The following is a 25,535-nucleotide window of genomic DNA, read 5'->3' as shown; positions in this document are numbered from 1 at the left end:
TAGTGTTTGCTTAAGTGCTCTGATTTGAAGTGTTGCACCAACAAGGACAGGAAAGGAGAGAGAAGAGAGGATGAGGAGAAAGAGGAGAAGAAGCTGGAATTTGTGTGAAATCTCCTCCCCCACCCACCTCCAGCCCCCACCCCCACAGTATATGTCAAGCAAAACATGTAATCTATGTTCTTATGTCTCTTTCTACAGAAATAATGGATATGGTGTGTGTGTGTGTGTGTGTGTGTGTGTGTGTGTGAGAGAGAGGTTTTGGTAAAGGATTTGTTTGCCCAGTAGTGACGGCAGCATTGATTCACACTCATCTTTGTCGATGCTTATAAGCTCCTGGATACATCATAACTGTGTGTGTGTGTCTATTGTATGTGCTTGTGTACTTGCATGAACTTTATCGCATCTGCGCATGTGTATTGTTGTCTGAGTATGGATGCATGTACCTCTGTGCAAATACATTTGCGTAAGCGCCCGGCGTGTGTGGATGTGTGTGTGTGTGTGTGTGTGTGTGCGTGTGCATGTGTGTGTGCTTGCAAGTCACACCTATGAATGATTTCCCAGTGTGTGAGGTTATGGGCAGTGATGAAGTAAATAAAAAGCAGGTTAAACTATGACCTTGAGTCGGTGATCATCATAAGGCAAACAACCACCATTATAAACAAAAATCACTTATACTGTCAGAAAACCATGAATTTACGGCATTTTCTCCCTTAAAAGATCCTATCTTCATACAACTTATCATTCTCATACTACTTACTATCAAATATACGATGAATTTAGGTCTTATAGATTTATTTCAGCCTTAAAAGGTGGGTAAACTCTATTATGCATTCTTGTTTTTTTTCTCTTTCTTAGAATCACAATCACCTCCATTCACCGCAGTAAATATATAATAAATGTACAGAAATTTGTCTTGGTGGGATTGTTGTGGACTGACGCACTTGGTACAAGGACTAAACAGGACCGCACCTATAGTGGTATAGTATAGTCTATCGCATTCCCTGTTTAGCTCCAGACCGATGCTTGATCAGCATGCAAGGCAATATACAGTATATCATCCAGTTATAAATCATAGTTATGAATTTTGTGGTGTGAGTTCATCAGATAAAACCCATGAGAACAAGGTATTTTTGTGCAGCAATAAGGATACGGAGGTGCTACTGATGATGCTGAGGTGTTTAGCATTCGTTTTAGTGTGCAAACATGTTTGTGAGAGAGAGAAAGAGAGAAAAAGAGATTGTCGTGACTACTGCACACACACACACACACACTCATACACACAAACACACAACACACACACACACACATCAAAGCAGAGATTGGTTTCAGGAAATGTTTTATTATCTGTTCTCCTCCAAAGCTGCTAATCACAACCACTCTCTTTCATCTGTGCATCCCCCCATTCCACCCCTCCGATCTCCCTCTCACTGTCTCCCTCTCTCTCTCTCTCTCCCTGTCTCTCCCCACAAGCTCTCCATCCTGTGTGCAAGGATATCTGAATGCTGGAAAAGGAAAGAAGGAAAGGAGAAAAAAATATAAAAAGTTAAAGAAAGAAAGTAAGAAAGAAAGAAAGAGCAAATAAAGAAAGAGCAAATAAAGAAAGAGCGAAAGTAAGTAAAAGAAAGAAAATGAGAATGAAAAGAGTGCACATCATTGTGGAGGCGCAGATCTGAGCCCCCCTGTTAGTTTCCCACCAGAGCATCATTTCAGAGAAAAGACCGTTCCCTCTCTCTCCTCACTTTCTTCTTTTCACCTCCTTTCTTTTCCTCCTCCTCCTCCTCCTCCCCTCTCTGAGACACAAGAGTGTAGTCTGTGGAGAGGTGAGGTAATTCTGCTGGAGAATCCCTCTCGCATTGACAATGCCGGCATGCCTAGGTGTCAGGAATACTGGGAATACTGGGAATACAGAGCCTGCTGGTGCCGAGATGGCAGGGAGCTCGGCAAAACAGCGAGCAGCAGGGAAAACCTTGTCCCAATCATTCCCAAATCATTCCACAACAAAGGACAAGGGCCCCGGAATTGCCATAATCCCCTATTTTACTGCTGAGCTGTGATGGGCTCTGCTGTGCTGTGTGTGTGCGTGTGCGTGTGTGTATGTGTGTGTGTGTGTGTGGGGAGTGTGGCGTAATATTTTTTCTTTGATCTTTCAATTCTCCGGATGTTCGATTACGTCAATTTTACTTTCCATGAAGAGGCTAATCTGACGTGAATCCATCTTTTACCTGAAAAATAACTCAAACTTAATGTAATAAATCAGTTGTTTAGTTTAGAACTACCTCACATGTCCATCCATCGTTATTTCCTTCATGATTTTATTTGTACTGTTTGTTTTTTAAATACAGTGTTCCTGCTGTTTTTTACCAGTTAAATCTTAAAACACAAGCACAGATGAGAAACTGAGATGTAATTTCCAGTATAGGTACATGGCGAGAGAGACAGAGAGATAGAAAGTGTGAGAGAGAGAGAGAGAGATAGAAAGAGATTGAGAGACCAAGATAGACAAAGAGAGAGATTGACAGTTACAGAAAAAGAGGGAGAGAAACAGAAAGAAAGAAAGAAAGAAAGAGGGAGGAATGTGTTGCTTTAAATCTTTCCCTCACCTGTCTCTTTCTCCTCTCCGCTCCCTCCCTCCCTCCCTCCCTTCTTCCCTCTCTCTTCCCCTCTATTGCTCTTTGTCTGATCCCTCCCTCTCCACCTGCTCGTTCTCCCTCTCTCTCGCTCCCTCTCCCTCTCTCTCTCTCTGTCTCCACCCCTCACTCCGCCCCTCTCTGCAGCCATTGGTCAAGTGTCTACCAATCGCGGTAGATCTGGGGCCTGAGGGACTGCATATGCAAAACGCTGCTTAATATTCATGAGCTGCTATCGGGGCTTTAAGTCGTTGATTAGGACAGCGGCACAGCTTTCCGTCCCAACTGCCTGGCTGGCTGGCTGTGTGTGCCTATAGCCCCCTCTCCCTGGCTCACGCATACACACACCGCGCACACACACACACACAATCTCTCTCTCACACACACACACACTCACACACACAGAGCCGATCAGTGCAGGCAGCGCAGCGCCTGGTAATTGTATTGCTCCCTCCAAGCGGAAGGAAGGACCGAGAGAGAGAGGAAGACGGGAGAAAGAAGAGGAGGAGAGAGAGGAGAGATATAAAAACTTTGATTTTTTTGAATTTCTTTTTTTTCCCACCCGGTGGAGGTTTCGTTGACATGACGATGACCCGGTATCGCCGATGGATTCGGTAGGACTCCCGTTGTCCGAGTGTTTTTTAATGCACTCTGAACAAGAGTAGGTAAATTTTACCTTTTAATCTTATCCTTCTATTCATCTTTCAACTTGTCATTGTCATTGTCTTTCACTGTAGGTGTGTGTGTGTGTCTGTGTACTGGTATGCAGCGGAGGTGGCTGGTACCATGTCAAGGTTGTTTCTGCTGTCAGGTAGCATGCGTTCACTCTGTGTGTGTGTATGTGTGTGTGTGTGTGTGCCTGCAGTATCCGGACAGCAGCTCTCACTCAGTGGGTAGAAGAGCGGAATTTCTCTCCCTCCACCTGGGAGCGGGACATACACACATACACACACACACACAAACACACACACACACAGACACACACACACAAAAACACAGTTTCTCCTTTACTTTCTGTGTCTTTAAGAGATTGTTTTACTTTGAGTCAAATTGTCCTCAGGACAGACCGTGACTCTGTTAGTGTATGTCTGCATGTATGTGTGTGTGTAAGTGTGTGTGTGTGTGTGTTCATCCGAGCAGAGAATCAGCGAGGTAACGGGGCATTGAGGTTAGAGGACTAACGTGGAGAGACGAGAGGAGAACGGCCCATATGAGAGGAGGGAGGAGGAAAGGGGGAGAACAGCGCTCTTAAATGCCAGAGGAGGTAGAATTTCAGACGGACAACTCAGCGTGTGGCCCCGCACAGGAATTAGAGACCGTCACACACACACACACTCACACACACACACACACACACTCACACACAAATGAGCGAGCGAGTGCACTGCTGAGCTGCTCCTTTCGCCGGTGCTTTGCTCTTTTAGCTGCGTGTTAAGGACGGCGTTCAAAATGCAGATTAACTGACTGGCAGAGCAGACAGCAGTGTGTGTGTGTGTGTGTGTGACTGTGTGTGTGACTTGGGAAGTGTGTTTTATGGAAATACACAATTAGGGCAGACAGACTGATAGATGAAAGTGTACTAACAGGCACACACTTTGAGTATGTAAATTCCATGGCACTACCTCCCGGTCTATTTTCGAACATACCAAGGTAAAACAAATTTCAAGTCGACAGTGAATTCATTTACCTGAAGTGATAAATTTGAATTCAGTCACTGGATTGCACTGTTTTTGTAAGTGTGTATGAATTCACTGACGGCACTAATAGTGGGCAATTTTTTTGTATGCATTACCATTAATTAATGACAGCTTTTTAAATGTGTGCAGAAAGAACAATTTCCGTGTTGGTTAAATTTATCCAAATTGGTCTCGGGTTCTAGGAAATGAATTAAAGTCAGTCAAAATGAATTTGAAGCACAATTAAAGCAAGTGTCTATGCGGTAGAAAGTCAGAGGTGGAGAATTTAAATGGTGAAGGCAGAGCAGAAGCCAAAGCAGGAGAGACTGATGTGTGTTTCCAAAACAAGTCACTATTTGGTGTTTATGTTTCTAAAGTAAACTGACCATTTTTGTGTGCTTCGAAAAGATCTGATCCGTGTACGTGTAAATGTGTATGTATGTGTGTGTGTGTGTGTGTGTGTGCACGCATGTATATATATATATATATATATATATGTATGTGTTAATGTCAGCGGTAAGACTGTATTGCCCTCAGCTTCTCAGTACTGATAAGAGATATGTGAGGTGCAGCCGTAATCTCAAGCCGTGTGTGTGTGTGTGTGTCTTTCTCTTTCATACACCCATACACACTAATCGGGAATAGGGAATAATATGATAATAGTAACAATAGGAATAATATGGGATATGTTCAGTGGGCAAAACACTGGCAGTTCTTCAACACTGAACTTGTTTTTCATTATTTTTAGATACTCTTTCTTTTAGGTAGTCTACTCCAATTATGTTTAGATTTGCAACAAAGGTCATAGAGATTTGCAAAAGTTTAAATTGTGTCAAGGTTTACACAAAGTTTTTCATGTGTATGTGAACATTCACAGTTGCAGTTGTTTCTGGTGAATTTGAGCTTTTCATATGAAATGAGACTCTATAGAACAACCTTTGATATCGGCCGAATTTTTATCTATTGACCTTTATTTATTGAGTGAGCTTCCTAATTTCCTTCTCTGAATCAAACTGCGGAATGCCAGGAGAAAAATCTGAATTCCCTCAAATTCCATCTGCAATAAGAGTTTGCATTTACCGACTGTCAGCCCTCGTTCTGCACGCTGTGTGTATCTGAACGGTGTGTGTGTGTGTTGTTCTTTCAAGCGCAAACTGAGTGTGTGTGTATTTGAAGAACCACAGATTTAGCAACAATTCAGGTGTAAAATCTTCAAACATATAACTGAAATCAGGGTTTGAGTCACAGAATTAGACAGGAAATCTGAGTTTTTCAGATCAGGTCAGGTTTTGGTGCGTAGCGGGTGAAGGAGTGTATGAATGGACACCAGCTTGAGACGCATCAGGAAAACAAGCACAAATATATTTTGCAAAAAACTCTCGATGTTCATGTCGAGACATTTAGCAATGGAATGTGCCTGCCGTGTGTGTGTGTGCGTGTGTGTTTGTGTGTGAGCGTGCACAAGCCATGACCGCTCACACGTCTTTTAGAAAACCCTCTGGTCCGTTACTCCGTCCGTCCGTCCATCCATCCATCCGTCCATCCATGCATCCATCCGTCCATCATTCTCTTTCCCTCTCTCTGCTCATCCATCCCCTCCTCTGCTCTCAGCCAGAGCATTCCTACACTAATTAAAATATTAGGGATAATGATGATCGTAACGATAATAATAATAACAACAACAAGTACCGCTTAAGCTATTAACATAATTGCATTCCCCTCATGCCGCCATATACATACCATTTGCATATCATTAAGATATATTTTCTACAGTGAGTTTGGTGTGTTTGGTGGGTTTTGTCTGTGGGTGTGAAGCAGACCTGCATGGTGAGGATAGCGGAGCGGCCGTGGAGTCGTTCAGGCAGCGAGGTGCAGTGTGAGAGACGGAGGGAACACAGAGCAGCATGAGTCACTTCAGTCCCATTTATTTTTGAGCATAATTTTAAGCGTAGATTTAATGGATTTGTCTTGAATTTAGATGGAAATTTGGCCTCATCTGTAAATAAATTGTTTTATGATTTATGATTGCAAGTGAAAATGGCAAATTCTGTTGAAACGCAAGTAAATGAAGTATGAATGAATGAATTAAGTATGTTTGGTTCATGTTAAAATTGCACTCTTGCCCTTGATGACTTTGAATTCAATTTTGAATTTAATACATTAAATTGTTATTTTACAACTTACAGGCCATAATAATATAAACAAAATAATATAAGTTGTCACTGAAATGGATTTCATGATTAATTTATTCATCTTTATGTGCAACATAGCGATCAATATCCACCCTTCATGTGTTAGGGTGTGTAAAATTGCATCACACAAAATTGCTGTTAAGACAATAATTAGGGCAATTAAAACAGTCTCAACAATTTGATACATTTCAATTCATTTTATAATTTATTATATCTTAACCTCAAAGATTTCATATTGATATATTTCTCATTTTCCTGTGATTTCTTTTTCTGATTTTCCTGGTAAAACCTCGAGGCCGATCACATTGCACTATAAAACATAAAGAATATCCCAAAGTATTAAAAGCAGTTTTTAACATTGATGTATTGGGCAAGTAATGCATCCTTGTAACAATGTAATTGCCGGTAAAACAGATAATGATAGCATGATTTTTGCTGATTTTTAAAACAGTGGTGAAGAAAAGATCCACTTCAAGCGCTAAAATAACTGCGATCAGTAAATAAATGAAAATATTCTTGCCGTCTTGTCTTAGGAAATTGAGATGATCATTTTATATATTTCTCTCTGTCGCTCGCACTCTCTTGCATTCATTTTTTTTTTCAGTGCATGAAGGAGAGAAAGCAGTAGAGAGAGAGAGAGAGAGAGAGGTAGAAAGCTCACTGGAGGGAGGGATGGGGGACCGGAGAGAGATTGCGTAAATTAAAATCCTTTTAATCTCCTTATAAAATCATTTACTTAATTCATCTGTCAAAGCATGTCAATATGTGCCGTGCTGATTTGTCTGCTCTGTGTGTGTGTGTGTGTGTGTGTGTGTGTGTGTGTGCGTGCATCCATTTGTTGTCCTGCATGTGTTCATGCCTGCCTGCATTCTGTGCGTGTGTGTGTGTGTGTGTGTGTGCGTGTGTGACCCAGCGCTGGCCTGCATGAGGAGGTGTTGTGCTTTTTTTGTGCGTCTGTCTGCCTGTCTGTCTGTCCCCGCGGCTCTCCTTGTCTGTCGGTTTTCTCATTGTCTCCTCACACACACACACACACACACACACACACACACCGACAAGCACACACACACACACACACACACGGCGGCCCCTCTCATGTGAAGGGTCTAGGCATTCCAGTGGTAATTTAGTCCCGTAAAGAGAGAGAGAGAGAGAGAGAGAGAGAGGTGGGAAGGAGGGGGGGTTGCTTTTGTCTGACACCAGCACTTAGGGGTCTGCTGGACACACATGTACGCATGAACGCACACACACACACACACACACGCAGGCACACACACACACACACACCCCAAACTGCACTCACACAAATGTTTCGCGCATTTGCAGATAAGATGTAACCAAATTGTGTAAAAAATGCAATTACACATCAACACACGCATGTGCACCTACACACACACACACACGCATAGGTACAGATATTAACACACACACACACACACACACATTTGTGTACAAAGCCAAAGAGAGATGAGAGAGGACGAGCCTTGATGATGTGATTGTCAATTTCTCTGATTTATGCTCAATCCATCAGTGGCTTGTGTGTGTGTGTGTCCGTGTGTGTGTGTGTGTGTGTGTCACGGGTCAACGCTGGCCTTTATGAGTTGAAAGAGCGTTAAGAGAGACCGTACCAGCTGTGACACACACAGACACACACACACACTGCAATTAGCCATTACACCACACTGCTGGTGAAGCTAAATGTGTGTGTGTGCGTGTGTGTGATTGAGTGCCGAAGCGTTGATTGAGAGAAGAGAGAGAGTGATATATATAGAGAGGCAACGCCACTCATCTCTTCTCATCTCTCATTCTTCCACCCGTCTCTCCCTCCGCTCCACTCGTCCGCGGAGTCCCCCTCCTCCGTCATCCGTACATCTTCTCTTCACTCTTCTCTTCTCGCTGAAACGGAGGAGAGGATGTGAATTCATGGGTTTTTATCACTGACCGTCAAATCACTACAGAATTATTCTGCTTTCTGCTACATACTGATTTCTCTGTCCCATTCAATATCCTTTTTTTTTCCATTTTTATTGCATTTCTTCTTTATTTGGTAGTGTGCATTAGAGAGAGACAGGAAAGATGCGGGAGAGAGAGGGGAGGACAGTTTGCCAGGATCCATTTGAACTCTCAGATTCAGAAGTACATGGCTTGTTCCTCCTGTTGTGAATTTCTAACCGGTCGTTTATGGAGACCGAAATGTTAATGTCCGCTTGTTAGCAAAAATTTGGAAAAACACCATCATTTGTAGTACAAATTATGAAACACAGCCACTCATTTTTACTCACTGATTTTAGGTAAAGCTTATGTTCTTTGGTAAATTTCACGTTGTGTTGGAATTGTTATTGTCGTTGTTGTTGTGGTCTTGTCTGTGTTTTTAGCGAAGGCGTTGCTCGAATGTGAATTCAACTGTTCGACTGTCTGTGTAAACTATCGAGCTGCGCTTTAGGTTGGTAGACCGGTGTGTGTGTGTGTGTGTGTGTGTGTGTCCATCGTGTCGTGCTCAGGGCTTCTAATGCTGCCTCTCACTCCTAATGGGAGGAGACAGCGGAGACTGGGCCACAATAGAGCAGATTTAGATGGAGAGGTGCCGTGTGTGTGTGTGTGAGTGGAGTGGCGTGTGTGTGTGTGTGCATGCACAAGTGAAAGAGGGATAGAGTATGATGCCGGTTCAAGCGTCTGTCTTTCTCTCTCTCTCTCTCTGATTTTCTCTCTCTCTCTCTCTCTCTCTCTCTCTCTCTCTCCCTCTCTCTCTCGGTCCGTGGGGAGAGCCCTATAGATTGGCTGGTTGGGTAGTTCGCTCCCTCTACATGCCCAGGCCTTGTATAGTATGATTAAATTGTCATTGTTTCGACAGGGGGGTCTCGATAGGAGGGGGGGGATGTAGAGAAAGACAGAAAGGGAAGGGTAGAAGGGGGGATGGATAGATATTGAGAGAAAGACAGAGAGAGAGAGAGAAATGAATGACCATGCCGCCTTCCGACTGACAGTGAAATATTCCTCCTCTCATCCTCCCATCATGCTTCATGTGTGTGCCTGATGGAGAGAGAATGACAGGCCTGCACCCCCCCACCTCCCTCTTTCTTTTTTTTATCTCTTTATCTCTCTTTTAGTCTCTCCCCTCTTTTCTCTCCTCCCCTCTTCTTTGCTTCTGCTACCTCTCTCTCTCTCGCTTCCTCTGTCTCTCGATCTCTATCAGCGTTTTACTTTTTCCTGTCTTGTTTTGCCACCAGCTGTATTTTTCAGCACCGGGTCTGACGGCCTGCACTTTCCCTCTCTCCCTCTATATATAACTTCAAAAAGATGGAGAGTAATGAGAAGGATGCACTTAGTTTCTCCCGTAGTGTAATTGACCAAATTCATCAAATACACCTTACCAACTGTGGCGTTTCAAGCACCTTCACAAAATGTTAGATCCAATATTTTGTGTACAATACATACTAACATATACGCTCTTAACAAACCACATCACTGTGTTCCAGTCCGAATTCAGAGTGAACAAATATCCTCATAGGATATTTAAAAAAAATTGGAATGTGTTACGATGAGGGGTGATGATGATTGTAAAGGGTTATATATGTATAGGTAGTCATATCCAGTAGGTGGCCACTGTGAGTGGATCCTTGTTATTAAGAAAAAGGCCGACAAGAAAAAAAAAAAAAAAAGTTCAGCAACATAAAATACAAAGTCACCCTCAAATTTGCATGTGCATTTCATCGTGCAATAAAATAATGTCTTTATGAAACAATAGTTTTTACAAGTTTGTTAACTTATAAGTGGAAATTGTGTTAAAATGTGTCTGCCGCTATTGAGGCTAAAAAACACCCATAATAAAAAGTTTACAATCTGTCCTTTAGCAAAAATAAACAGCAAAAACAACTAACTTTAGCTTACTCTCCCAATGTGTATTGTGCATAACATGCTTATCTGCATAAAATGCATTATATTATGTATGTTATTAGCGCATGTGCAAAACTGTGTATATCTGTGTGAAAAAATGGTGTATCTGTGTGTGTGTGTGTGTGTGTGTGTGTGTGTGTGTATGAACTGCGTGTTTGCATGGGTATGAACTTTTACATCAGGGTATACTACATTGGTATGTGTATAAATCGTGTATATGTGTGTATCCCGACGTGCATCCATGTGCGAGTTAGTGTGCAAAGTATGTGAATTGTGTGTAAGGAAAGTCCTGTCAGAGCAACATGCTCAGCTGCTCCACAGCAAGCATTCTTATACTAACAGACATTTTTACATAGTAAACTGGTCATATCTAGTTAACAAACAAGTTATTCCTTTGAAAAATAAAACACCTACTTTTACAGAATGATTCATAGCAAAAAAGTTAAGCAAGATGTGTCGATTTTTAACGATATGCAGACTAGATTCTCTGTCGGCAGAGTCCTACAATCTATCGATCTAGTCCTACTTAAAATATTGTTTACTTTTATACAAGACCACGTCCCAGAGAGATAAGAGTTATTTAAAGATTAATTTAAAGCATGTGTGATTTTTATTAGTATACAAGAGTAAGAAGTAACAGGTATGAGAAATTTGAACTTGTGACATTACAAATACTAGCAACAAATGTCATTTATTCATGTCGAATTATATATTGAATGAAATATTTCGCGTAAGATAAAGCCTGGCAAAAATATCGACGTGGTTTCAATATTGGGACTACTTAAGGAACACTACAGGTGGCTTTTTTGAACATAAACTTGAACAACCCCCAAAAAAACCTGACGAGATAAAATAAAACATGCTCTTTTTGCATTTTGAAGCGTAGAAATGCCCTCAGCTTCTCTCACTTGGGTGTTCCAATGCTTTTCTAAGATTCTTCAGAGACTTTTCAGATTGTCAGCAGCTCTTCCTATTCAGAAACAATCTCAGCCTCATTTCATCCGTATTTTTCAATGTGCGAAATGGTGAAAAATGCTGTAACATTAGGTCAAAACATCTGATAAGTGAAGCATGGGTAACTTTACTTTACAGGGGCACTAAGACTTGCAGCCGAACGCTTGACAACACATCTCTGATGAAGACTAGTGTCCAAATGTCAGATGTAATTGTCTCCTCTGCTGGTTCTTTAAAAAAAAAAAAATTGGGCCATAATTGAGCATTACTGTAATCTCTCTGCTTGTGATTTCCTCTTTCTATGTTCTTGAGCTGAAGACGAGGCCAATATATTCTATCAAAACAACATTTGATAGAATATATACATAGCATGAAATGTGCGTTATGAATGTTTCTAAAAGGGCTCAGTTATGTCTTTCTTTTATTAGGTTAAAAAAATGAATGTTGCTCTATACTCTAGCTTGACAAATAAGGTGAATTGTTGCTTCTCCTTCCCTCCTCCCCCTCTCCCCCTCATTGAGGATTAAAGGAGGTGCGTTCCTCTACGCAGCTTATCCGCACTTTTCTTCACCTCCGCAGACAATTCATCTCCCCCTTTATCCCCTCCTCCCTTCACCCTTTTCGCTGTCCGTCCCTTTCCCCCTCACCTCCTCTCCCTCCTCCCTACCACCCCCATCCCCCCGCACACACACGCACACACACCCCTCCCTCGTGGAGCTGTCACCTTTCTGCACGCGCTCAGTCCCTATTAAGGCCGACAGCCCATCTGCCGCCCGCCCCGCTAACAGCTCCCGTCGCTAACGCTAACGCGCACACACATCCGCTCAGACACACACACACACACCACATACACGGGGTTACGTCGAACCCCACCTGCCCTGATGCCTGTGCAGACTCACACCCACACACATACCCACACACACATTTATATATATACATATACGTATATACGCACTTGTGATTGTCCAATGCGTCTTTTTACATTTTAAGAACCCCCCCCCCCCACACACACACACACACACACAAATGCAATACAAATGCATGAGTCAACTTGTGAGCATATCTTAATGTTTTACAAATATGTCATTACGATTTCACACATTCAGAGAAGACATTTACATTTTAAGCAATTTAAGCAATTAAGCTGCCGTTCTTATCTGGAGTAACTTACGGTACATATAAGTGCCAACAATAGAATGTGTCAGCATTCGTATCTCACCATCATTTCAAGTAGCCTAGTAATAAAGAAAATGCAAGGAACAAAAATCACAGCGTTAAGAGGAAAGCAAAGGATAAGAGGATAGGATAAAAGGATTATGCATTTTTTTCTGTTTCACTTGGCTCAGTCTGGTTTGCGTTATTTCATATTGTTATTGGAGAAAGTCGTTTATTTATCCTTTATTTAAGCAGGGAAAGTCTCTTAGTTCTCCCTCCTCAGTCATTTATCAGTGCGCGTATTGTATGTGCCACACTGCATCTAGGTTTATGAAACTATGTGTATGTGTGTATATGGATATTTATTGCGGATGTGTATGTTTGTGTCTATGTACATATCTATGGAAGTGTGTGTGTGTTTGTCTCCAAATCTGTGTGTGTAACAGGAAGAGATCACCCTGCCCCAACCAGAGGGGTAATTAGGTAGGGCAGTTGCAGCCGTGTGTGTGTGTGTGTGTGTGTGTGTGTGTGTGTGTGTGTGTGTGTGTGTGTGTGTTGTGTGTGTGTGTGTGGTGGCATTTGCTCCCTTCAGGGCTTGGTGCTTTTTGCATTAGGAAGAATGGCAACTGTCTCATCAATCACTGCATCACCATGACACACACACACGCACACACACAGAGTGTCATGGTCATTCTGTTCACAGATGGGCCAGCAACACATGAGCGAGTCACTGAGCATCGGAAAGACACCCGTGATCTCCCTACTTACACACACACACACACACACACAATTTCTCTCTCACACACACAAACTTAACACCTCTACACTTGCATACATTCTTGCCTTGTTTTGGCTCCCTGTCCTTAATGCTAAGCTATGAGTTAGTGTGTGTGTGTGTGCTGGTGGCCCTTACACGTACTGACAGGAGCGTGAAATAGGTTAAGGTAGAATCACATAGGTTAATGCTCTTCTCTTCTCTCGTCTCCTTTCACTTTGTACACGTGGGTTATAAATATTTATAACATAAGCTACACATATTTATTTCTGTTGGTGTGTGTAAATGTTATTAGTTGTGTGCTGCGTCTCTCAATATGTCATTGAAGTCAAATGAAGTGTGTTGTTATGGTTTTGCATGTTTAAAATTAAAAGTTCCTTTAAATAGTCAGAATATATAATGTTTTTTGACAGTAATTTGTTAAATTTCAACATTTTGAGGTAATACAGATAATCCAATTCACAAAAAATCGATTACGGTATCAACAGTATTTTTTTTATTATATGTTTTCCTCACAAATTTTCCATGTATCAGGGCTTATAGATGCCAAATCTATAGTGATATACCATCTTTCCTTCATAAGAGAAAATGAAGACCTGGAGGCTTTTGATGTCTGATTAAAACGATTCTGCTTCCTCTCAATACTAAACGTTACATCACCTCTGATTCTGAGATGCCTTTTAGCCTAAATATAATCTTCACGATCGAGTAAAGATGTGACAATATATCCGATTACCTTGCCATAAGGTATAATGTAATAAAACAGAACGCTCTCTTTGTAATCCCTAACAGAGTTTTAGTGTCTGCGTTAATTTAAGTGGCAGACTGCAGGTGATTTCTTCTAAATCAAAAAGCCTGTTGCCGATGTGCTACAACGTTGTTATACCGTTCAGTTCTTCCTTTAAAATCACTGCGATTAATTTCAAAATGTCGTAACAAATAAAATTATTGTGTTGTAAAGCATTGTTTTGCACTTAGATTTCTTCCTAAAATGTAATGTTTGAAAATGGGAAGTGTTTTAGTATTTCCTGTAACATCCGCTTACTTTTTTTCTGTATTGTGTTCAATTACAATATGCTCATTCTACAGCTACAGCCTGTTGTCCTATGGCGGCGGTACAGTCACAGTATATTTTGGTCGTATTAGATAGTATAGAGGTGAATGTGGCAAGAATGTCTGGGAGCCAGATTCAAACTCACAGCGTTGCGCGTACACGGTCCTGGATGTGCCTTAGTCCGGTGTGACACCAGGACACTCCCTAAAAAAAAACCAAAAAAAAAAAACAGTATTAAGTGTTGCCTGTCTATATAGCATTGTGACACCGCGACCAAAGCCAATAAGTGTCTGAAGCAGCAGCAGCAGCAGCAGCAGGATATCGATTCCTCCTATTCACCAGAGTGGAACTAAAACCTACACATTACACACCCTGGCCTTCTACCTATCACCGAACCAACCCAGCACACTGGATGGATGGAGGGATGGCTGTCAGACGAGTGATTGGTCAGTCTGCCTGTGTGTCACTGTCACCTGTATGTCATTTTGTCGTCTGTCTGTCTGCCTGTCTGTCTGCCTGGCCCTCTGCCCCCTCGCCCTCACCTAAACAGGAACCGTCAGTCGGATGGAATCTCTCACACACACACACACATACACATACACAAATTTTCATGGTGTGTGTTTGTGTGGTAAACATGTGTCTTTATCAGTGTGTGACAGACTACCAACATCCTGCTGTGTTTACTGATACATCGCCTCTAAGAACACACACACTTTTGCTGCTGTGCGTATAATAAACTTTTGTAATTCATTTGGCTGTGCGGACATCCCTCCACTTTTGAATCTGAACACACACACACACACACACACACATACACACAGGAATGTGGTCGCAACAGGAATATTTTAACACTATTTTTGTGATATCTTACCTCCTTTCCCAATATTTCCCAGTATGTGTAAAATCCTGCAAAATACTCAAGTAATCAAAACAATAACATATAAAAATGACAGAATTTGTAGCTATTTACCTCCATTGCATAGATTAAAATGCTGCCCAATGGTTTGTCTGATTTGGCCATATTGTGCTTCTAAAATCTTTGACACGAAAAGATGAATACATTTCTTACAAACAGATTTACACAACATTACTCCTTCAGTTTGCAGACATGAAATATGAATAACAAATACATTTTTCCTTTTTGGCTCATTTCAGCATAATTATTTTAACTTTATCTGTGGTTATCCAAAAAATACACCAATGCTCTGAATGCAGAACGCATGCACTCATGGTACTATAAGCAGCTTTGGATAACGTCGTCCACCAAAAGGCATTTGTTACGCAGTTTTACATTGTTTGAGGAGGATCATTTTATTACCTGCTCACATCTCTTCCCATGTCTAAATCGGTTTCTGTATTTTCTATTTTTTGTCCTCTTATAATAAAGTGCTTTTCTTCCCGCCAGCCCCGCTCCATTCTCCCTTGGTATTTTAGTTTAAATGTAGGCCACCTAGCCAATTTCATTACAAACCCTCCCTTTTCTCCCTGCTTTGACGTCAACTATATGTACTGTCCCTTTTTCTCTCACCCTCTGTTACTTTATTATTTTTTTTCTTGCGATGGATGATTCTGATTCCGTTGCCCGCAGTGACCTTATCACCCCGGCGACAGCTCCTCCCCTGACGACGGCGTTGGGTTTGATTGACGGCTAGCAGTCCCTCCCCCGGTGCTTTTGCTTTTATGTTCCTTCAGCCTGAAAGCCTTTTCCTAGGCTAAAACTGGTAAAACCGCTTTGACGTTAAAAACGGCCCGGGTGTGCTTCAATTAGCGGCCTGACGCAGGCACCCATGCGTGCGCGCACACACACATATATGTATCTGACAGTAACCCGTTAACACGTTCCGGTAAAAAAGCCTCTTTTATTGGTTTACAGTCGCAGCCCCTCCGCTGTGCATCACCCTCTGTCTGTCTGACTGACTGACTGTCTTTCTGCCTTTGTGTCAGCCTGTCTTTCCGTCTCTCTTCGTACCTGTCTGTCTGTCTGTCTGTCTGTCTGTCTGTCTGTCTGTCTGTCTCTCTGCCTGTGCATGAGCGGTCGAAGGTACTGAACCCTGTACTCACAACATCGTGGGTTCGTATACAGCCTCGCCCTGTCTCTCCACTGTCAAAAAACAATAAAACAAAAACAAACATTACAACTATTTTAAACATTGCCGTTTTTTAGTTCTGCAGAGGTCATACAGTCGAGCCAAGCAACTGCGTGTGTACATATGAATATACAGTGTGTGTGTGTGTGTGTGTGTGTGTGTGTATGTGCATTAACTACATTTGTAACCTTTGACATTGTCTCCCACTCATTTGTCTCCCACTATATTTTTTTGTAGAATGAACTTATCAAAGGCCGCATTGGAGGTTTTTCTTTCTCACTGCCTCTCACAGAGTATCTGCGGGTCTTTTGATCGTCTGAAAAAGTCTTCAATTAAATTCTATAAATTTAAGGATTTAAACTGTATTAAATTGTGTTAATTACAGTTTTTAGATTTTTTTCACTAAGTAATGGTGTAATTTCAATAAAGTTTTATTTTGATGCAAACATGAAATTAGATGGAGGTACTGACAGATGTTTTACATTCAGTGATATCAAGCTGAAGTACAGTTAAAAAGTAAGGCAAACAAAACAAGGCAAACCAGCAGCTGTGTTGGTTTTATTTTTCTTATGTTGTATTACATTACTTGCACTTACAGTTGGTCGCAGTAAGTTTCACCCTCCTGCATGTCCACTCTTAGATTAATGCACGTGATTAATATAATACAATATGTGAAACATGTTTTGTTTTCATCGTATTTGATTTAATAAATAATTGGACATCAGTTCCCTAAAAAAAATATTTCTTCGTTTCTTTTTCTTATAATGTCCCTATATAGTTTTAGAACTATAGTTTAATTAGTTCAATCAGAAATAAGCTGTTTTTGACAGGATTTTGTATCTTTATTTTGGTGATTAAATTGATCTTGCATTTAATTCCAGGAAGCATGAAAAAGATCTTAAATAGGCTTAAATTTGTCTTTCAGAAATTCTGTCGTAGCTGCTCTCTTTCCCTTTTGCAATCTCTCTGCCTCTCTCTGTTTCACTGACTTTGTTTTCACCGTCACCCCTCTCTCTCTCACTTTCCACACTCGTACAGAATGAACTTATCGAAGGGGCCATTGGTGAACAGCAGCAGTGAAGACAACTCCAAGTCATCCTATGGTAAATGCGGCGCTGGCGCCTGGAGGATGCACCAGAGCTACGATCCACTGGAGGCCAACCACATGAGAGACGCACATGCCCTCTACAACCCCAGGTGAGACAGGAGGGAGGGAAGATGAGAGACAGAAGAAAAAGACAGAAATAAAAAAGAAAGGGAGAATCTTTGAATCTGTGTCGGGGTTTGGGCATTTTAGGTTCAACTTTATCTTGTTAGCCACACTTGACCTCTATAAACCTATAAAATAGGAGGGAAGAGAACACTGAGACATCAAAAGCCAGTGTTTTAAGTTAGTGTCAGTGTGTGTGTGTGTGTGTGTGTGTGTATGTGAGCACAAGTGATCGGTGGACAAGAGCGGAGAGAGAGCGCACAACATGGCATGACATGAAGATAGCAAGAGTCAATTTTCTCTGTGATCTGTCTTAATAAATGTGTGTGTGTGAGAATAGAGAAAGAAAGATAATGAAAAGAGAGAGGAAATGTAAAAGAAAGAAAGATGATCCGGCAGTGGATTTGAAGTAAAATGTGTCTCCATTTGTACGTCCATGTGTGCTTGCCAGGCTATGTGTGTATGTGTGTGTGTGTATGTCTGCATTTCTGCGTGTGGTGTGAACGTGATGTAAATCAAATGAATCTCAATATTCTTTAATCTATTTCCTAATTCATATGTTCCTATTTCTATTTTTCCATATTTGAAGCTATTGGGTGATGTGTTCAAACTAACCACGGCAGTTGGTGCACAGCTAAATTGTCATTCTGCCTCGCTTTTTCCAAAATCTATTGTTTCAAATGATGATTTCATGCTGTTAAATAACTTATTTTAAGTCAGCCACCTCCTTTCATTCCTCCACATAGTAATTTGAATTTGAAAGATTTTAAGTTTTAGGCATATACATCTTCACAGAAGTTCCAGAGAAGTTAACCTTTGACCTCAGCTGCCCTGGAGCTTCATTGTCATCAGGCTCAATATCAGTATTTGCAAACAGGCAAAATTGCTTCTTTCACGGTCTCATATTGTACAAAACTGTTTTTTCCTTGCCCTTGCATATGTAAGCATTTTGTCACTGTATTTAATACAAATGTGAAATCTGAAACTTCTACAAGCCGTTTTGATTTGGAGCCGTTAGTGACATCACTCAGGGCCAACAATCTGCATTTGACCGCCCCAAGGTGAATAACCGCTCCCACTCACCGCGTCTCATTTTCGCCCAACAATCCGATGAGGGGGCCAATCAGAGCAGTGGGTCATTAGCATAAAATCACCGCCCACAGAAAACAGCCTGTTCTTTACAGTGGAGACACTGCAAGGCTGGAACACTACAAAAGCTGGATTTAGGTGTTTTATTTTGCTATACACTTCACAGATGTTTTTAAAATACCACAGGGAACTGTGTTAAATTGCTAAAAAAGAATAAAATATGGGACCTTTCAAAGTACAACCGTGGAGCAAATAGTGTTGCCTGGCTCTACTTTCCCTTGTTTGTAGATCTGTTAGTTTGATGTTTTTTCCACAATATGAAAGAGGCACTTTCTACGGGTGCCTTGCGTGGCCAATAGGGTTGTTTGATGTCATACACATCGTCACATCGCCTAATCAAACATCCATTGGCCGATGACATCAGGCAGGGGGAGGGATTAATGCAAGTTTCATTATCAATTTGGCTATAGCATTTTGGGGAAAACAACATTGTTTCCAGATAAACATTTTTTGCCTATAACTGTGTTCAAAGAACATGCTTAAAGTGAGGAGAAAGGGCTTTGCTCACTGCCTCTTGGGAGCTGTATGTGTGTGTGTGTGTGTGTGTGTGTGTGTGTGTCACTTAAGGCTCTTCTCTTTTCTTCTGCTGACTGGGTTGAGCATTGTTCTTAACCTCTTCTTCACTGATTTTGTTGTTTTGGCTAATGGCTACATTGCAAAAGCAAAATGTTATTTTTAAAATGTAGAATTTCTTTCCAAAATGATATTCACCATTTTAAAAAATGACACCCACTCTCCCGTATTGATTGCTGAAAGCACATTATGGGTTAGTTCGGTAGGAGTCATCTTAAGACGTTTGCTTATAAAATAGTTCCTTTTTTGAGAACAGGATCAGTTGTTTTTTCAAATATTGCCTGATTCATTTCAGGTAGCAAAAGGTTTCCAAAATGAATATATAGCCTTTTGAAATGAAACCCTCCAAATATTCTGTTGATGAAAAAAAATAAAAAGCTCAACATCACCATGTGAAAAAGTCACATCGGCACTGACACAGCCCATCGTCGATGTCCGATGACATCGTGCATCGGCCAAACCCTATAGTGACAACTGTTGATTATTTATCCTTCCCTTGTAGCACTAGTATGTTATGTTTATGTAATATAATATATAGGGAGTAACACAGGAAGGACGACTTCAGCGTCTTGCTCAAGGACACTTCAGCAGTGCAAATGCTTGGCAACACGTGGGCCTGAACTTGTTATCTGGTTGAAGAACAGGCTCTTTAGCCACCAGCCCACCCTGCCACCTGCTATGTGCACTAAAAACTGAAAATCTTCAACCAAAGTGACATTTCACTCTGAATTGCCCTGTTGGAAACCAGTTCAGTGAGTGTGTTTATAGTGTGAACCGGAGGCAGGTGAAACTGAGGACCGCCTTGGTCCATTTTTAGAACATATACTGTAAATAAACCACTTGTTTCATGTTAAAACATGAAACACAGACACACATTCATATTTTTTTTCCCTCATGCTCTCTCTTTCCCCTCCTCTCTCTCCTTCTCTGTCTCTCTCTTGTATCTGTATATCTTCTGATACTGAAGGGTCTGGAAATATTTTAAGCCTTTAGGGATCAAGCTTTTACTACCTGGAACTCACTTTTTTAGTAATATTGTTATTGTTAAGTAATAACAACAATATAAGTAATATTGGCCAAAAGTCTGCTTACTAGTACTTATTAGGAAGTATGCTGCATGGTAACAATGGCAAAATTACCTTGATGAATGTTATTGTAATTTTTTTTTATATTATTATTGTGTATTATTGGACAGCCTATTAGAGTACTATTGACCGGTGCATTGTTAGGCTTATTCGAAGCCCTTCAAAGTGTGTGTGTGGTGTGTGTGTTGTGTGTGTGTGTGTATGTCTCTGTGTGTGTCTGTGTGCGGACTGTAGACTGGGACTTCCACCGTCTTAGTCCAATAGGATTTCAGGGTTAGTCTGGGTCAAGCCAATTAGAGGTCTGGCATGCCATTCTCACATAGGCTCTCAGCCAATCACAAACAAGCGCGTTACTGGCACTGTGTTAATGTGTGTGCGTGTGTGTGTGCGTGCGTGTGTGTGTGTGTGTGTGTGTTGGCAGACAGTGAGGTCTGGTGATGAGAGGTGTAAAGGTTTGCCAGGGGCTAGGGAGTCACGCCATGGCTGGAAGTTAGACACACACACACACACACACACACACACACTCCTGGAATTGGGGAACATGATTTCCTCTGCAGAGGTCCAAATGTTGGACCAAGTTAAAACAAACTGGAATTAATATTACAAATTCAACAGCCAACTAATGACAAGCTTAAGAAGTGAAGACCTTCCTACACTGGCAGATAATGTTGCTGGTTTCAGTCTTCACAACTTCACAACTTCTCTCAAGACTGAAACGGAAACACATTCTGTACAATCAATAATGTGTTATCATGATAAAATAAAACATCCCTCCTAAGCTTTTTTTTTTTTTTTTTTACAATGTATACATCCACAAACATACAAAAGAATATAGTGATAGATTTCATGTGATTCATTTTATGACATTAAAAACAAAATAAGAATTAATATAATCTAAGCTAACAGTGAAGATGCAGATAAATTCGCAGCCTGAAAGCGGTACTTGATAACGCACAATATCAATATCAAGATGTCAGTTGCACCAACCAATCACTTCACCTCAACTCACCTCACACTTAGACACTGACACTGACACACACACACACACACACACACACACACACAGCACAGTATAAGATCGCATGAACACTCACTCCAGGATGTCTGACCTCCAACTGTGTTGATGAGATTTAGTAACACGATTTATACACACACACACACACACACACACGCACGGCACACCTACTGTAAAAGACAACTAGAAGTGTGTAGACCTGATAAACTCCTATTTTAATTGTTCAGTTTTGTTCCCATCATCCATTTTAGTTTGGGAAAGTAAATTATTGATTGAACACATTAGAATCTATTGTTACCATGGAGAATGTCATCCCTCTGCATCATCCATTTTCACATCATGCACCTTTCTTAAAACCCATCAAAAGCATTTATGTTGTTAAAAAACATATTCATAAAAAGTTTAATTCGCTTTAGTTCCTGGAAAGTTGCTCAAATTTATTATTATCTGAATCCCTAAGAAATTCCTGATTTGTTTTTGGAGATCTGTGGTTTTCATTGGACAGCAACAATATTATTCCGCTTTTTATTTAGGCCATCAAACCATGGGAATGTGATTAATGTCAGGCAGCCAGGGCGCGCTTGCATACGCGCACACAGACACACACACACACACACACACACACACATACACACCCTTCGCTGTAAACTGAGCCCAATGTAATCATAATGATAAAGCAGATTGCCTTAACACACAGATGGGCCTCCCAACAGCTCTGTGTGTGTGTGGGTGGGTGTGTGTGCGTGTGTGTGAGTGTGTAGACAACGCTGATTGGATTGCAGATTTATAGAAGAGGATTACTGCTGGAGCGAGAGAGAGAGAGAGAGAGGGAGAGAGAGAGAAAGAGTGTGAGGGGTTCAGACATCTCACCTCTCATTAACTTCCACCCCCTTCACCTCAGCTCCCCTTACACTCAGTCATGGACACACACATACACACACACACACACACACAGACACACACATACACACACATAGCACAACACACCAGCCTACACTTAAGACATTACTTCTGCTATTGAAAATGTCTTTCCATGCAAAAAGCTGAAATATTATTTAAATCCTTGCACTGGGCATTCTGTTTTAAAAACACACTCAGCTCTTTGAGTTGTCAGGAAAACAAAACAGTGCGCCTTTCCATTAAAAAAAAACATGTGAAAACGAAGCTAGAGCTGTAATGACGGGCCCCAGTGGACAGCAGCTTGATGAGGATGCGTTACAATACAGCTGAATAGTTTGAACACCAAAAGTTGACTGAGGGGAGAGAGCAAGTGAACGGGTGAGAGAGAAAGACAAAAGAAGGAAACAGGGCATTGGAGAGGAAGAGAGATGGAACGGAAGAACAAATTCAGTATGCTCATATTCTCTGAGAACCCTGATGAAGACTTTCTGCTGAAACACGTTGGGTTTTCCATCCCAGTAAAGACATTTTTTAGAACATCCATCAACCTATAAGAGTAGCTGAATTTGTTTTTCCTTTCTGGCCTTTTCTATTCTAGCTTTTTCTAGTTCTAGTTTTGTTTTTTCTAGAAGAAGAGACATGAGAAGTTAAAAAGAGAGGGAAAAGTGATGTGAGGGGAGAGATATTTAGAGATATTTGTTCTTTATAAAAGTTGCCTTAGCAAACCATGTCAAAAGTGCAAATTGAATTGAATTGAATTTAACTGAGATGATTAACAGACAGAGAAAGACAGGGAGCTTCAGATACAGAAACACAGCAAAAAAAGAGAGCTGGAAAGAGAAACAGAAACTAAGAATGAAAGACAGAGACAGACAGAACAAGATAAAGGAGGGATAGAAACAGACACACAGAGACAGAGACAGACAGGCAGGCTGACAGACAGACAGGAACAGAGACAGACAGAGACAGTGGGCACTCCAGCAAACCTGATTATGACTGGATGTGAATTAGATTCCCTAACAGATGGTCCAGGAGAGAGGCGGTAAGGTGCTTCAGCCAGCAATGAGGGGAGGGAGGGAGACGGGACGGGAGGGAGGGAGGGAGAGGAAGGATGAATGGGAGGGAGGAGGAGAGGTAGAGCAGGCACGGAGGGAGAGGAGGCAAGCGTCAACAGCAGCTTGTGTCACTGCTGATAGTTCAATCAATTCAGTTCAAAAGGTGCTTTATTGGCATGATAAAATGCATTTACGTTTCTGAAGCACAAGGAAGACAATATACATATTCACTGTTGTGCGAAAAGCTTGTAAGTCCACTTGTGGTGATTTTCATGTTTTCACTTCAATTGAAGGATTATACGCTCTTCTATGGGTTATGAAAATTCTCTGACCTCTTGGGCTGATGAAACTCCTTCAAAGGCCATTGGATAACATCAAAAATGCACTTTATTAAGCTAAAAACAAGGCGGTTTTTCTCAGATCCTGAAAAGTTGGCATTTTGGCGATACGTTATATTATAGGTTATTATATATACAAGCTATCTAACTAAGAAGGCAAATATGAACAGATGTTAATGAAAAATGATTCTGCATAATTCATAGTAAACTTGAACAAATGATTGACATCAATTGAATCAATCTTAGTATCCAATGGTTGTCCTTGGGTTTTAGCAAGGTGTGACAAATTTAGCTGCTATTTAATCACATTTTGGCATTTAGAATCACTTAGATGTTTCAAAAGTAGGTATACATTTTTATATGCATTATTAATACTGGATATATTTTTCCTTTTTCCACGTACACCTATATTATTTACTGACTATTGAATGTTTATTTTGTTAGAATGGCTAAATTATTCAGCTTTGTTTTTCATTTGTATACCCACTTTTGAAGCAAAAAGTACATTGTGTTACAGCAATTTGCAGTAGAGAGTAGTAAAACAGACTTTTATTTATGTGATAATGTTGCAGATTTTTCACTTGAAACTATGGTATTTGGGATGAGGTGAGAAGTGTAATTCTGTTTCTAACTCATTTAGTGTGCAGAATAAACACAGCATGTCTATAGCGGCCTTTCTCAATAGCCATGCTATGTTCACTGAGTCTGTACATTATTGTATATACTCTCTCTCTCTGTGACCCTCTCTCTCTGCTTCTCTCTCTCTCTCTCTGATGGATAGGTGTAAATCAGCACAATCCTGTAGTGACAGCCCAATTTCCCCAAATCTGATCTGCTTAAAGAATGCAGCTTTGGAGCTGCACTCCCTCTCCTCTCCTCTCCTCTCCTCTCCTCTCCTCTCCTCTCCTCTTTCTCATTTTTCCTTTCCTTTCCCTTCCTCCCCTCTCCTCCTCTCTTCCTTGTTTCTCCTCTCTTTCTTGCTTCTCCTCTCATTTCCTCCCATGCCTCCTTCCCTCTCTTCCTCTCCTCTCCTCACCTCCTCTCCCATCATTCCCTCAAATCCTGCACTCTTCCCACCATTTTACTGCTTTTACTACACACACTCTCTCTCTTTATCTCTCTGTCTCTCTCTCTCTCCTCTCTCTTTCCCTCTCCTCTCTTTCACAGAATTGCTCTCTTTCTCCTTTTTTTTCTTTCTCTATGTCCCTCTCCCCTCTCCCTACCTCCCTCCCGTGTCACATTTGAAAGCCCTGTCATATTTACTAGAGTGGAAATCCTCTTTCACCATCTGCTTAATAAAATGTGTTTTTAATCCGACGGGGGGGTATTTTTTTTTTTAACACTTGTTTTATTATACTTATGTGCAATTTCATTTGATACGGCACCTGGCCCAGTCCTTATCTCTGTGTGTGTGTGTGTGTGTGTGTGTGTGTGTGTGTGTGTGTGTGTGTGTGTGTGTGTGTGTGTGAGAGAGAGAGAGAGAGAGAGGAAGGACCGCAGCAGATTGAGGAAGTCCAGAGTTTATTTACTCCAGTACACTCTGCACTGTACCCGAATGGATGGCTGTGTGTGTGTGTGTGTGTGTGTGTGTGTGTGTGTGTGTGTGTGTGTGTGTGTATGTCAGCCACAATGGCAAGTGTCGCCGAGTGTTTGGAGGGGTCGTTGCACCCCTAATGCTCGCCGATAACACTGCTAATCCACACACACACACACACATACACACACAGAAAGAGAGAGAGATGAACACTGCGACTTTGATCGAGTGACCTTTCCTTTAGAAAGGAACCAGTCTACAATTT

At 41.2% G+C, this 25,535-nt stretch overlaps 1 protein-coding gene across 1 annotated transcript in view; it reads left to right on the top strand.

Annotated features, from left to right (window-relative positions):
- Positions 1-3,216: 3,216 nt before the first annotated feature.
- The window catches only part of esrrga (estrogen-related receptor gamma a), an 89,884-nt gene continuing 67,565 nt past the window's right edge, over positions 3,217-25,535 (top strand). Inside the window, exons 1-2 of the mRNA XM_071921975.1 lie at positions 3,217-3,288; positions 17,450-17,608. Of these exons, the coding sequence (XP_071778076.1) occupies positions 3,233-3,288; positions 17,450-17,608 (215 nt within the window). The 5' untranslated portion in view covers positions 3,217-3,232. The remainder of the gene's footprint in view (positions 3,289-17,449; positions 17,609-25,535) is intronic.

Source organism: Centroberyx gerrardi, chromosome 1 (genome assembly GCF_048128805.1).
Source record: "Centroberyx gerrardi isolate f3 chromosome 1, fCenGer3.hap1.cur.20231027, whole genome shotgun sequence".
Taxonomy (NCBI): Eukaryota; Metazoa; Chordata; class Actinopteri; order Beryciformes; family Berycidae; genus Centroberyx; species Centroberyx gerrardi.
This window is presented reverse-complemented; position numbering and strand designations above follow the sequence as displayed.